We start from the raw sequence: 15,993 nt of genomic DNA, 5'->3' as shown, positions 1-15,993 counted from the left end.
AAAACTTAAAACAAGATGTTGGCTGACAACTAAGGGGGGGGGGGGGTTCGCCCACTAACAGACCATTGATAATGAAACAGGGGAAGTCTTATCATGTAGTACTATAGTTAAATGCTTTAAAACAATGTTGCTATATTGCATACTGATAAAGTTTATGGCTATTCTGAGGGTTATTAAGAAGAATATATTAACAAAAGGATAGAAATTTATGGATACTTTTAAGCATATACCAAACTTATACCACAATAGAGGGAGGAAAAGAAAATTATCCAGAAATAGTTTAATATTTATATATATTGTACAATATATATAAATATCAAACTATTTCTGAATAATTTTCTTCATATGCACTTTGTGTACACCTGCTTTATATATTTATAATTCTACCTATATGGTGCTTTATTCTTGCTGGATGTTAATGTTATTTTAATAATATTTACATTTTCATACAAATATAATTATGTGTGTGTGTATATATACTGTCCAACCCATGCCAGCATGGAAAACGGATGTTGATGATGATGATAAGTGACCAAGACCTTTGGCGATATGCCAGTGTCACACAACTGGCACGTAAAAAGCACCTATTACATCCTTGGAGTGGTTGGCGTTAGGAAGGGCATCCAGCTGTAGTATCCATGCCTAATCAGATCGGAATCTGATGTAGCCCTACAGCTTACCAATTTTAGTCAAACCATCTAACCCATGCAAACATGGAAAGCAGACACACACACACACACACACACATGGAAGGCTTCTTTATAGAAGGAGACACTTGCCTATGGTGTTATGTAGTGGGACTGAATTTGAAACCATGTGGTTTGGAAGCAAACCACATCTGCACTTATCATGGAATATAAAAAAAATGAATGGTCATAATTTTTAAAAGCATGGCCAAGTGGTTAAGGAGTCTGCTTGATAACCATGCGGGCCTGGGTTCACTCCAAAAGCATAGCAACTAAGGTATCAAGAATGAGTGAAGAAATGGGCAAACAGGTGCAAAATGATTAAACCAAGCCAGGCAGGCAAGTTGGTTTCAATCAATATTGGTGACATTGTTGAGTTTTACATTAAGTGTTTCAATGAAAACACTCAACCTGAGCAAGCTGATGCATGTTGATAGGCATCTGCAGTCATAGCCATCGTATTTATGGGCAGCTTTGGCTTAAAGAAAGGGAGAGAGGCAGTAGGATAGACAGACAGACAGAGAAAATGCTGTATATTTATTCAGTTGGAAGTCTTCTTAATGCTATCAGTTTTATAGATATCTGTTAGATATATGACAACATAAATTGATACAAGCATCATCTTGGCATCACCTGAATTCATCCACACTGTAAAGTTGTTTGTACTCGACATAATATCAAAAGACTGTTTACAGTTCTTTCAAGTACAAAATGATATTGACACAAACATGTGAGTTAATGGGTTCATCAATACCATATTGTCACCAATGATAATTATTGGATTGTCAAACAAATTCAACACTCAGAGGTTCTAAAAGCTATTTACAGCTGCCTTTTTGTGTGTCTGGGTCTCATTTCTTACATAGATAAATAAATAGCTAGATAGATTTATCTGGTTATTATTTGGCAGTGAGATTTCCAAACATCTAACATAGAAAATTGATCAATATCATTGAAATATATAACTCTGAAGAAAGAGGTGTATTTGAATATCTAACTAAGTATTATATATATATATATATATATATATATATATATATATATATATATATATATATACATATATATATATACATATATATATATATATATATATATATATATATACATATATATATATATATATATATACATATATATATATCTATACATATATATATATATATATATATATATATATATATATATATATATATATATATATATATATATATATATAGGTGCAGGAGTGGCTGTGTGGTAAGTAGCTTACTTACCAACCACATGGTTCTGGGTTCAGTCCGACTGCGTGGAACCTTGGGCAAGTGTCTTCTACTATAGCCTTGGACTGACCAAAACCTTGTGAGTGGATTTGGTAGATGAAAACTAAAAGAAGCCCATCGTGTGTGAGTGTGTGTGTGTGCACACGTGCGCGTGCATTTGTGTGCTTGTGTTTGTTCCCCCTAACATCGCTTGACAACTGATGCTGGTGTGTTTATGTCCCCATAACTTAGCAGTTCAGCAAAAGAGACTGATAGAATAAGTACTGGGCTTACAAAGAATGGCCACAGTCAAATGACTGGAACAAGTAAAAGAATATATGTATATTGCCTTATTTATCATGTTGCTGTCAACTAGGACATCTGGTCCCTCTGTTGGGAGACTTCCTTTTCCATTTGTGTGTGAGTGTGTGTGCCCATCACCACTTGACAACTGGTGTTGGTGTATTTGCGTCCCTGTAACTTAGCACTTAAGCAAAAAAGACCAATAGACTAAGTATCAGGCTTTGATAAAAATAAGCACTGGGGTTGATTCATTTGACTAAGAATTCTTCAAGGTGGTGCCCCAGCATGGCCAGTCTAATGACTAAAACAAGTAATACTACACGCCACCCTTCAATCAAGGGCCCTTGTCTTGCAAGCTACTTGGTGACCTCAGTAGTGCCAGTGACATGGAAAAGCACCCAGTACACCCTCCTAAATGGTTGATGATAAAAAGGGCATCCAGCCATAGAAGTCATGCCAAAAACAGACATTGGCACTTGAAACAGTCTTCTGACCTGTTGGATCCTGTCAAATCATCCAACCCTTGCTAGCATGGAATACGGGGACTAAAAGATGAAAATGGTAATGAAATATATGCATGTGCCCTAATAGTTATTTTTACCTCTGTCTCATTTTTCTTCTTCTTACATACAACAGACCTTGTTACATTTTCTTTTTAGCCACTTCTTGTGTCCATATGGTCCCATTCCTAACTATTTGTAGCCACAGAACCACATTTGGAAATAGTAATGGCTGGAGCAAAATCTATATACATTGAGTGGAAATGACAATTGATTTCTGCATGTGCACCAGTGGAAGTTGTGACAGCTGACTGCATTCAAAAGTTACACAGGAACACATGTAAAATGCTCAATGAGTAAGCCAACCAGTTGACTGCACAACTGGAATTTATACAAAATCGACAGGAGAGTCTATCATGTATGTGTGCGTCCACTTTTACATGCTTGGATGGCTCAGACAGAGCAATACCAAAACAAAGAGATATAAACATACACAAACTCACACACATAAATATATATACACGACAGGCATCTTTCAATATCTATCTACCAAATCTACTCACAAGGCTTTGGTCAACTTGGGACTACAGTAGAAGACACATGCCCAAGGTTCCACAACGTGGGACAGAACCTAAAACCATATGATTGGAAAGAAAGTTTGTTAACCACACAGCCACATCCATGATCCTGAACTGGCAGTGTTCATCTGGATGGTCAGTGACCCAGGTCAGAGAATCAATCCTGATTGCTGAGTAGGTGTGGAGAAACTTGGAAGATGGTAGATACTTTTGTGCAGGACAGGAACTGGTCATTGCTGGTATGGGTTCAAAGTTTATCACCAAAAGATGTGAAAGCACAAAGCAGAGACCAAGTGGAAGGTCGAGCGGTACAGTCCCAACAGTGTGTTGAGGGGGAGGTGAGTGGTAGACGGAATGGTTGAGGGTGGGAAGTAATGGTGTGGAGGAAGCAGTGGGATGGTTGAGGGTGGGTGTAAGGGATGAGAGATTAAGATGGAGTGTTGCTACAAAGTGAAGTGGAATAGAGAGTGGCATTTGCAGTTTTTGGTGGGTGAGAAAGTCAGAGAGGTGATGGTTGAGGTGTAGAATGAAGAGAAGAATGGCTGGGGCAAGTGGTGAGATGCAAAGAGAGTAGGAAGTAGGACAGAGAGAGAGAGGGGGGTAGTCCAGGGGGCAGATTCAGGGAAGGATAGAATGAGGGGAAGTGAGGAGTGGTGGAAAGAGTGACTGACAATGGGAGATAATGGTGTGGTGGGAGATGAGAAGAATGAGCAAGAAAAGGCTGAGTGATGGGGAAGAGTATGGGGTGGGGTGGCATCAAACTACAGAGGATGAGGTGATGGTGGAAGCAATGGCTGGAACGATGAGAGGAGAACTGAGCCTTCCACAGATTACTGAAAGAAAGTAGAGAGGAATTGTGTCAGCTGGTGGAGGAGTAGATTCTTGTAGAAAGGATGAAGGCTTGGCCTGGCCTGGTGGTGGAGTAAAGAAAAAGATGAGATGAAGAGGGAAAAGAAGTGAGGAAGAGAGTAAGAAGGGACATTGTAGAGAGAAAGGTGTGAGAGAGTGGGGAAAAGGTTGTGGAAAATTGTGGTGATGAACAATTCAAAGTGAAGCTGTAGGATATGAGGGTGGGCTGAAAAGTTCATAGGCTGACTATGAAGGAGTGATGCTAGAGTTGTGAAATCTTGCATGCGTTAATTTCAATGCTTCTTATTAATACATTCATTGTTTCTTCCCAGGTAAACTGATATCTGACTGTTTAAAGAAAACTTTGAAAGTAACTAGTAGTGGCTTCACTTGAAAATGGATCAAATTTGGCATCGTGGTCTTATCAAGTACCTGCAGAAAAAGGGTTTAGCCCCCCAAGGACATTCATGTTATCCTGGTTGCTATATTAGGGGGATGATACTCAAGCTTTGCCAACAGTGCAGAAATGGGCAGCTGAATTTAGGAGAGGAAGGGAAGGTCTTGAAGATGACCCAATGTCTGGACGTCTTGCAAGTGCCACTATCAAGGAAAACATTGATCGTGTTCACCACATGGTGATGGATGACAGGCAATTGACAATAACTAATGCTATTAACACATTCCGTGAGAGAGTTGAGAATATTCTGCACAATGAACTTGGCATAATGAACGTTTCTGGTCAGTAGGTACATCTGACACCTGATCAAAAGCACACCAGGCTAATCACATCAATGGAAAATCTTATATTGTTTGAGACAGCTGGTTTTCCTAAGTGAGGATAAGTGTTGGGTTCATTACTTTGAGCCAGAGACAAAGAGACAACCCATGCAGTGGAAACACCCCTCCTCAACTGCTCCAAAGGTTGTTTCAACTGCAGGAAAAGTGATGGCCTCTGTTTTGGGATGCAAAAGGCACTGTGTTTACTGACTATCTTAAAAAAGGCCAAACCATCAATGGAGAGTACTATGCCAACTTACTGAGACAGTTATGAAAGTCTATCAAGACCAAACTCTCAGGAAAACTAAGGAAAGGGATCTTGTTTCATCAGGCAAAATGTTTCAGCACACATGTCCATGCTTTCAATGGCTACTCTGCATGACTGCGGCTTTGAACTGGTTGATCACCCTCCCTATTCTCCTGATTTGGCCCCCATATGACAATCATCTGTTCCCCAACATGAAACAACACTTGGCTGGGAACCAATATCATAGTGATAGTGGGAACTAATATCATATCTGCTGTTGATGACTTTTTTGACCAACAAGATGAAAGCTTCTTCCCCAATGGGATTCAAGCACTGCAACACAGATAGAAGAAGTGTATTGACCACAAGAGAGACTGTGTTGAAAAATAAACCTCATTTGGTCACATTCCATGAGAGTATCTTGGAGGCTATGAACTTTTCAGCTGACCCTTATAGGTGCAAGAAATGGTAATCCAAGGTGTAAGAAATTCCAACATACAAGAATGACAGAGAGAATTGGCTGCATAGATATAGGAGGTTTGGATGAGTGTGCAATGAATATATGAACAATATACTGTATTGGTTTCGAATTTTGGCACAAGGCCAGAAATTTCAGAAGAGGGGTTAAGTTATATTACATCAATCCCAGTACTCAACTGGTGCTTATTTTATCAACCCCGAAAGGACGAAAGCAAAGATGACCTCAGCAGTATTTGAAATCAGAACATAAAGACAGACAAAATGCCACTAAACATTTTGCACAGCATGGTAACAACTCTGCCAGCTCACCACCCCTAGCAAAATATATTATACTAAGGAACACTAAGCAATGTTGAGTGAAATATAGGTGTGTACAATTCATCAACATACTCGATTATGTTTAACATGTTCCATGTACATTCAATAGTGGAAACCGCCTTGGGAAAAAAATTCACCTTAGTGACAATGTATGTAGAAAACACATCACTATGCCATGAATAATGTCATTCAATTGTAGGACACATCTGTGTATTATTAAACTTTGTCACCAAATCGAGTGTGTATAGCTCAATAAGAGCTGCTATTCTTATATTTAAAGGGCAAATAGTAAATTTGCTGACATGTGCAAAACTTTGTCAAGCTGTTACTAATTAACTAGATGCACACTAAGCAGCATTGAATAAAATGTATGTGGATACAATTATGTTTAACACAGTTGTAAACTTATATATGGAAACACCCTTGCTGTGGAAATTGTTTTTGGAAAGAAATTCACTTTAGTGATAAAGGTTGTGAAATACACCAGTTCAGCAAAATTACTGTTTGCTGTTTCAATCTATACATACATAAATAAAAATAAATACACACACATATACATACTTATATCTAAAATAATAAAGGTGGCTACACACAATATAAAACCAAAAGGGAAGCATACTTATATCTATTGGGTTGTCTGGAAAGTTCATGCCGATTTATAGTAGCTTACCTTTCAACTTATTTGCCATGAAACCACCTCAATTCTGGGAAGAGGGTATTTTCAAATTAAAGGAAAGATAGAGACGCATTGTGCAACAAAATGGTTCATATTTGGTTGATTAAAAATATATATATATGTGTTTTTTTGTTGATTAAAAATGTAATGGCAAGTATTTATTAACTTTTTTCTTCCCTTTAAAAATCAGCATGAACTTTCCCGGACAACCCAATACATGTACATATACCTTTACATACATATACACACACACACACATATATATATACAAGTATATATGTAAATATATATACACATACAAATCTATATACATACATTGCTAAGGATATACGTATGTATGTGTGTGTGTGTATATATATATATATATATATATATATATATATATATATAGTATATATGTGTGTGTGTGTGTATATATATATGTATATAGTTAAAAAGATAAAGTTGGAAAAGTCACAGAAGTATATTTTAGAGAATGTTTAATAAAATATAACCAGTTTTGATGTATTCATCTTATCAAATATTAGAAAGAATTTTGGGGAGAGTCACAAAGAAAAAAATGGGGGTGGGGGGTTAACAGTTTGTACCCATATTTGAGTTTTTATATATATATGGATAACTAGATAGATATATATATATATACATACGCACACACACACACACACACAGATACATATACATACAATAAGACCACTTGTGCAGAAACTTCAGGTACATCACTGGTAAAAGCAGTGTGTAAATCTCATAAATTTGTGTTTTTTTACATTGTATACAATGTAGAAACACACATCCCTTTTCCATGCTTGCATGGGTCAGACAGAACTCAGGTGAGGCAAATTTTCTAAGGCCAGATGCCCTTCCTGTCACCAACCCTCACCTGCTTCTAAGCCAAGTAATATTCCTGAAGCATGTTTTACAAGGAAAAATGAACATGAACAACATTGCTTGTAATGACAGTGAGCTTCGCTTAAAACCATCACATGTCAAGCATACATACACACACACACACACACATAAATACACACAAATACATATAAACATATACACACACATTTGCATACTTACAACTATACAACATAACTACATGAATACTTACAACTATCCATACATATATACAGGCATATATTCATTCATCCATACACAGATACAATAATGCAAACAGAGATATATGCATACACCCAAACTTTATGTAAGGGAAGGAATCTATTGCGACAAACAGTACTGTAATATATTTATTAGAATTTATATTTCCTCTTCATGAAAAATTTACTCAACTGGTTTTGTTTCCTTTAACATATACACGCACACACTATATCCAATTTACCCCAACGATGAAATGCAGAGTGTACAATACAAATCAATCTGAGACTGCTATTTATAAACAGCTTTATGAAATATTCATGTCAATAAATAAATAATAATAACGATCATGAAATAAAGAGATACTCACTGACAAGGAGACAACAATATAGATGAAGCCTCATTATCCCCCATAATGGACACTGAGATATGTTGTGGGATCACTGATGTGAATCTAATCAACAAGACGAATGGTAGCTCTACATTGAGAACTATAGAAAGTTTGTGTTGGAGTATCCAGTCCATCCATGTTTGTTGTTGTCATTAAATATAGTAGCAGAAACACTGCTGCTCATCCAGCAAGTAATCCCAGCTACTCCACAGTGTTTCAGGTGAAAGAAAGAATGCTACACGCAAATCCATCTTGATAAACAGAGCTAAACGACCAGAACAATAACTTAATTTATTAAAGTAGATTCAACTTCCGCCACTTTATCTATGGTTGGGTGGTAACCGGTTCATTATCTTGTTTGTTTGTACTAGTCACAGCAAATAACAAGTTTAATTTGTACTTAATTTCACCATGGTTAAACAGGGAAATTGGGTTTTGTTTTAAAAAATAATCACATAAATTTCTAAGTGCTTCGAATCTCATTTCTTCAAAAATCCATTAACTCTTTTAAGACAGGCCGGAAATTAAGAAATAATGGCAAAATAATAAAATGGAATAAAATTGGAATACAATATTTTAATATATTGAAACTTTTAAATAACATCAAGATTTTGTCTAATCTCAAATCAAACTTTTTTTTTTTTAAAGTTGAAATTGTGAAATTTTAAACAGCAAGCTGAATGTTTTAATGCCTGAAAACATGAAACAATTCTCTTTCTAGCTTCTTCTGGATCAAAATTTTCCAAATATAAATGAAATAAAAACAAAATCCTCCAGGTTACTGTAAACAATAGCTGTGAATTATTTACTGATAGTTTAATTTAAACTGAACATTATAATACACTCAGCTCAAACTAGTCATGTTATCGTTAAAGGAAATGTAAGTAGATAATGAAGATAATCTATCTTGGAAAAAAAAAATTCACAAAAGAATAAAATTTCCTGTGAAAGCAATATATAAAACAAAATACATAAAAAATATACTCAAACTAAACCCAGAATAAAAGAGAAGTATGACAGCTTGTTGATTTGAAGTGTCGCTGACCAGAAAACCAGATGAGAGTGTAACACCATGTTCAGGTACACAACAAAATATGTTGGCCTACCTTAATTATATTGTCAATAGGAAGAACTTATTAACTGACAAAAACATATTTTCCTAATGTCATTGAACACGAATTTTCCATAGATATCAACAAACTGATTATGACAACTAAAAGAGGATTAAAAAGTTCAGCTAAAGATATGGAAATATCAAGAGATAATAACAAAAAAAAATAACCCAGCTTCTATCAAATGGGATAAGTTGTAATAAAAGTTAGTCAAAAATGATTACTAAACATATTAACACCAGGTGGTTAATAATTGAAGTGTGAGTAATAAGGTTAGCAGTTATTATTAGCTTAAAAGATTGTCTGATGTGGAACAAAACCTATTTTAGCTTGTTGCTGTTGCATTGTGATAGTAGTAGTAATTGTAGTAGTGGTAGTGGGCTGTGTTTGAATAATAATAATAATGATGATGATGCAGTCAGTCAGTGAGCTCTTTATCCAGACACTACCCCTGCTGCTCCTAATGGTAACAGATCAATACCCAGTATTTTCCACAAGCATGAAAACAGAAAAAGAACTGGTTTAGAAGATCTATACAGTTGCTAAAGTACAGCTGTAATTGATGTCAGAGATGACAACAATAGCAGCAGTAACAGTGGTGGTGATGGACTAGTGAGGGAAAACCTCACCAATAGTAGCGAGCATGTGTGATAAATGTGTGTGTATGTATGTGTGTGTACATAATAATTTCTACTGTAGGTTGTTATCCTGAAGGGCATGTGAATGCTGTTGTCATTGTTGTTTAACTTGAGGACAAACAGACCAATAGTCAAAAACATTCAAATCTTGACCATCTTACCATTTTCAGTCAGACATAATACCTCCAGGGCGGACCATCCGACCAGATTCAGTCAGAGTACCTCTAAGGTTGACTGTCCTAGCAATTTTAGTCATAGTTCTCTAGGGCTACAATAGATAGAAATACCATGTGCGGTTGAAAATGATGGGACAGTCGTGGTTTCCTCTTTGAAGGCAGTTATGTGTGAATTGAGGGAGATCTGGGTGCTATTTCTAACCACTCAAGCAGCCACATAGATGCTAATGTGAAAGTTGTTTGAAAGAATATACGAAGGCACATCAGTCTTCTAACATTTCCTCTTTATAATGTGGTATCTGGTCATTTTGTTTTTATCCAACTTACAGATAGCATTTCTTGCTTAAGGAATATTTTACAACACAATAGTTGTTGGCATGGTTGCGATGTTACGAGCTTCACTTCACAAACCAGGTAGTTTTGAGTTCAAGTCCACTGCATGACACCTCAGGCAAGTGGCTTCTACTATAACGCTAGACCGACTAAAGATTTGTGAGACAAAACCTAATATATATATATATATATATATATATATATATATATGTATATATATCATCATCATCATCATCATCATCATCGTTTAACGTCCGCCTTCCATGCTAGCAGAATATATGTATGTATGTATATATATATATATATACGTATGTATGTATGAGTGCATGTGTGGATGTGTCTCTTTGGGTGATAGTTGTAAATGAGTATTACCATCATACAAGCAGTAGCCTTAGTGACCAATATTCCATAAAAACATGCCAAGTCTTAGGGAAATATTATCTTGCTTGGAAACTGATGAAGGTTGGTGTCAGGAAGGGTATTCTGCCATAGAAAATCTGTCTCAATGAATTTTATCTGACAAATGCAAGCATGGAAAAGTGAATATTAAAACAATGACAATTCCATGGAACTGGGGTTGATTCCCATGGTTCTTCTTCCTGTTTTCCACATTGGTTGCTATATGTAGCCTATAAACACTGTATCTTACCCAGCAAGCCATCAACAAGCATCAAAGATAACAGCAGATACTGTTTATTTCACTACTTCTACAGTTTATTCTGTACAACATCTCTGAGTGTAAAACACAAGCTTGATAGGTTATTTTCAAGAAGTCCCTTAGAGCAGTACTTCTCAAATTATCTGATGTAGCGTACAGGCAGTTTTTTTTTGTTTTTTTTTACCAATGTGCCAGGGACTGGTAGTATTTCTTAGTAATATTAATTTACACCGGAAACAATATATATAATGATTATAATAAAAGTTGACATTTTTTTTTATTCACATATTTATTTTGTAAACAAAAAATACAATATTACATAAGCATTTTATAATGTTTCTTTCTTTTCTGGAAATTCACAGCGTACCGGCAGCTGATGGCTCGCAGACCAGCACCGGTCCGCAGACCACCACTTTGAGTAGCACTGCCTTAGAGGGCTTTTAGCTCTTCCAAGTGGTAACACTGATAACTGTGTGCCTTCAGTGGAGTCTAACTCACTGCAAACATGACAGCCAATTTTCTATAAACATTATAACTGTCAGTTTGGTTAAACTGGAAAATATTCACTTGACCTGACACCGAATGTCCTAATAATTGATGTAGTCGTCTAAAATAAAGCTTCTAAAGTGATATATCTGTTGGCATACAAGGCACACTTCTTTTTTATTTTCTAACGTATCAAAAACTTGCCCTGCAACTAATGTGGCCATATTACAGATTTGCAAACAAGGGGAGAGCTGGCTTAGCATAAACCCACTTGGCACCATAACTGTGACTAATAATAAAATACTGAGAACAAGCCAAAATATCACAGTCTGTTAGCACAAACTTATGAAACATTGCTTATGTTACATCAGCAATTATGTAGGGAGGTCATATCATCTTTTTATACCTCATCAGACACAACCTGCACCTGAGATTTGTCTTACATTATTCAATGGTTCTGTTACTTTTACAATATATATATATTTTTTTTAATTGCTTAAATGAAACATTCTCTTAAAAAGATGAAAGGAATGTTAACAAACTTTCATCCATCTCTCATCTACTTAACAATGAGTAGTTAGCAAGAAAGCTGTAACAATGGTATACCACATTAATGGTCGATTGCAGTTACATGAAACATCACAGCCAGAAATACAAGTTTTACATCTTATATGGTAATTCTCTCGACCAAAATATGAATAATTACACAGTTGGTCTGAAACAAGATAAAGTTGAAATACAGTACTCATATAAAGTGGTTTATTTATGATAAATTTATGGTTTCATACTTCGTTCCAGTATGCTGCCACAGCATTGTATTTTCTTGTATAGAATCATGTAGTTATCCAAACAAAACTATTTTAACCTTTCATCATTCAGATTACTCTGCCAAATATAATGCTTATTTATTTAGACTGTTTCTAATTAATCATGTACTATCTTGTAGCTTCAAGATTTTGATTTAACTGTTTATTTTTAGAATAATATTGTAAGGTATGTGTGAAAGGCTGGATCTGGCCAGTTTGAACATAAAACAGGTAGAATATTTGGACTGGATACAGCTGGTTTAACCCTTTAGCATTCAGATTACACAGTCAAATGTAAAGCTTATTTATTCACATCGATATGAATTAGTCATGCATTACTTTATAGCTTTGAGATTTCAGTGGTGTGTTTGTGTATTTTTGGAATAATATTGCAAGGTAAGTGCAAAAGGCTGAATCTAGCCAGTTTGAAGATAAAACAGGTAGATTATTTTGGCCAGATATGACCAGTTTAAATGTTATAGGGACTAAAATATCTTTCAATAAGTATACGATGAAACATATTGAATTCCTTTTTCCACAAAATACACTTATAAAATATGGGTGTGTCTACACTGACAAATATGGTAATTAAAGTGCGTTAGATTAGTAGTTTCAGACATTAGTTATGAGGCAGTCGAAGGAAGTGTAATCCACCCCGCTGAAGGGAAACTTCCATCTTCATCATACAATTAGCATCTTTACACTACTGCAAACTACAACTGCTGCCATGAGGACTGCTTGCAGTTGCAAACATATGTATCTTCAACATGTTAGGAACTCATGTACACATTAAGAGCACAACTTTGTTTAAAATGTTTATATACATATATATATATATATGTGTATATATATATATATATATATATATATATATATATATATATATATATATATATATATATATATATATATATATATACTCTTTTACTTGTTTCAGTCATTTGACTGTGGCCATGCTGGAGCACCACCTTTAGTCAAGCAAATCGACCCCAGGACTTATTCTTTGGAAGCCTAGTACTTATTCTATCGGTCTCTTTTGCCGAACCGCTAAGTTACGGGGATGTAAACACACCAGCATCGGTTGTCAAGCGATGTTGGGGGGACAAACACAGACACGCAAACATATACACACATGTATATACGACGGGCTTCTTTCAGTTTCCGTCTACCAAATCCACTCACAAGGCCTTGGTCGGCCCGAGGCTATAGTAGAAGACACTTGCCCAAGGTGCCACGCAATGGGACTGAACCCGGAACAATGTGGTTGGTAAGCAAGCTACTAATCACACAGCCACTATATATATGACAATTACAATGAATATGGAGATTAATACATTCACATATTCTTTTTATTTCTACAATCACTTATATAGTATATTTGATTTAAATGTGTCCAAAGGATGTTTCTGCAACATAGTCATCTTGCAAATAGGCAGTTGCACTCAGTTACATTCCTCTGGTTATTAGTCTATGCAACTTTATTCAAGGTCCTGCCACTGACATGGTCTGCAGCGAACTAAAGGTATTTAGGTTTAGCTAACATTATACTTGATAGGTAACTATACTTCCTCAGTGCAAAGAGCATGAGTGGAAAATTTGGAAACCCGATACAACTATAAAAGCTGATTAACCCATTGGATGAGATATATTGGGATTGCTTGCCTCAAGTAATCCTCAGTGCTTCTTACCTCTCAATGTGGTTAGCCACAACTTGGATTATAAATGAGTGTTCAAGCAGTACCCACCTGATTACCTTACTCCAATCTATATATACATATATATATATATATATATATATATATATATAATAATAAATGGAGCAAAACGCATGTCAATGAAAGTTCCTGGAACTTTCATTGACATGCGTTTTGCTACGTTTATTATCATCCCATATCTTCTCAAAATGTATCACTTTAACCCGGTATATCAACCTGTAAAACGGCTGGGATATCTTGTTTTTTAGTGTAATTTTGCTACCTCTGGTAACTATTAACGTATTTAAATTATCGAAAGTTTTAATAACTGAGATAATATTAATATATACATAAACTTTATATATATATATATATATATATATATATATATATATATATATATATATATATATATATATATATATGAGCATCTAACAGCCTTATATTAGAGTTGTGGCTCAGTGGTCAGGACATCAAGCTTACAATCAAGAAGTTGTGAGTTCGATTTCCAGACCAGGCAGTGTGTTCACATTGCTCCAGTTCACTTATCTGATGTCATTGATGCTAAGCTGTATCGGCCTTTGCCTTTCCTTTGTATAACATTGGTGACATGGAGATAGGAGGCTGGTATGCATGGGCGACTGCTGGTCTCCCACAGACAACCTTGCCTGGACTTCTGCCTAGGTAGCTTTTCATGACATCAGCACAAGAGGAGATGACAAGTTCAGAGACCAGAAGATCAGTATGATGAAAGCAACAGATTTATTGTTATAAAAGGGTGGTCGTGGCGAGAATAAGAAAGAACAGTTTTAAATGAAATAAAGGAAGAGGGGAAGAAGAAAAGTGTGAAAAAGGGGTTGAAAGTGGGCTAAGTGGCAAGGATGATAGAGTGGTTTCCATAGCAACAGCTAATTAATCTAGATGAATATTTACATGACAACAATAACTTATAAGTGGCATTGTTGTACAGTTAGAGGGAGATAATCTACAAACTACAGCATTACAACTTTTGAGTGAATGTTTTTAAATCAAATAAATATTATTGGAAATTCACTTTTGCTTTCAATTTATTGCTAGTCCTTTTAACTTTATATATGTATATATATATATATCCACCAGTATCAGCACCAAGCAGTGTTTAGGTGTAAGCGAAATTTTTTTTTAGATGAATTAAAATATGTGACACATACACACACACACACACACACACATATATATATATATATATATATATATATATATATATATATATATATATATATATATACACACACACACACACACAGAAAAACATATAAGATGGACTCTTCGTTGATTTCGACATATAATGATCTGACAACCTATTCTTTCTCTGTCAGTCATAATTCTGATGTTGAATGTGACATTTCAGTCCTGCCAACAATTTGCAAAGAAGCCCACAGTTGTTGCAAGCATGAGGATTACATGTCATTACATGCAGTATATTTGTATGCATACAAACACACATATTTTCGATGCTGTTATTATTATAACACCAAGATTCCAAGTTCAATTTCAGGCAGTGACCTGATTAATAAGAATAACAACAACATCGAAAAATACCTTAGGAATGAGAACCCAAGTCCGAAATTTTCCCAAGACACTTGATGAAGGCTGGAGGATATATCAGCCGAAATGTTGAGTTAACAAACAAGATGAGGACAAATATCCGTCAATTGTAACTAATGTAAATAATATACATATATATATATATATATATATATATATATATATATATGTGTGTGTATATATATATATATATATATATATATATATATATATATATATATATATGTGTGTGTATATATATATATATATATATATATATATATATATATATATATATATATGTGTGTGTATATATATATATATATATATATATGTGTGTGTATATATATATATATATATATATATATATATATATATACATACATATATGTGTGTGT

General features: G+C 35.0%; 1 protein-coding gene across 5 annotated transcripts in view; it reads right to left on the bottom strand.

The window, feature by feature from the left end:
* LOC106874566 (ligand of Numb protein X 2) overlaps positions 1–15,993 on the bottom strand; it is an 84,462-nt gene that overhangs the window by 42,092 nt on the left and 26,377 nt on the right. Inside the window, exon 1 of one of the 5 annotated variants that reach the window (XM_089360051.1) lies at positions 8,106–9,838. The exons of the other annotated variants lie outside the window; for them this stretch is intronic. Within the exon in view, the coding sequence (XP_089216177.1) occupies positions 8,106–8,260 (155 nt within the window). The 5' untranslated portion in view covers positions 8,261–9,838. Of the gene's footprint in view, positions 1–8,105; positions 9,839–15,993 lie in introns of those variants that run through there. 5 annotated transcript variants of the gene reach the window in all.

The sequence above is a fragment of the Octopus bimaculoides genome, chromosome 11 (genome assembly GCF_046866305.1).
Source record: "Octopus bimaculoides isolate indiv1 chromosome 11, ASM4686630v1, whole genome shotgun sequence".
Classification (NCBI taxonomy): domain Eukaryota; kingdom Metazoa; phylum Mollusca; class Cephalopoda; order Octopoda; family Octopodidae; genus Octopus; species Octopus bimaculoides.
This window is presented reverse-complemented; position numbering and strand designations above follow the sequence as displayed.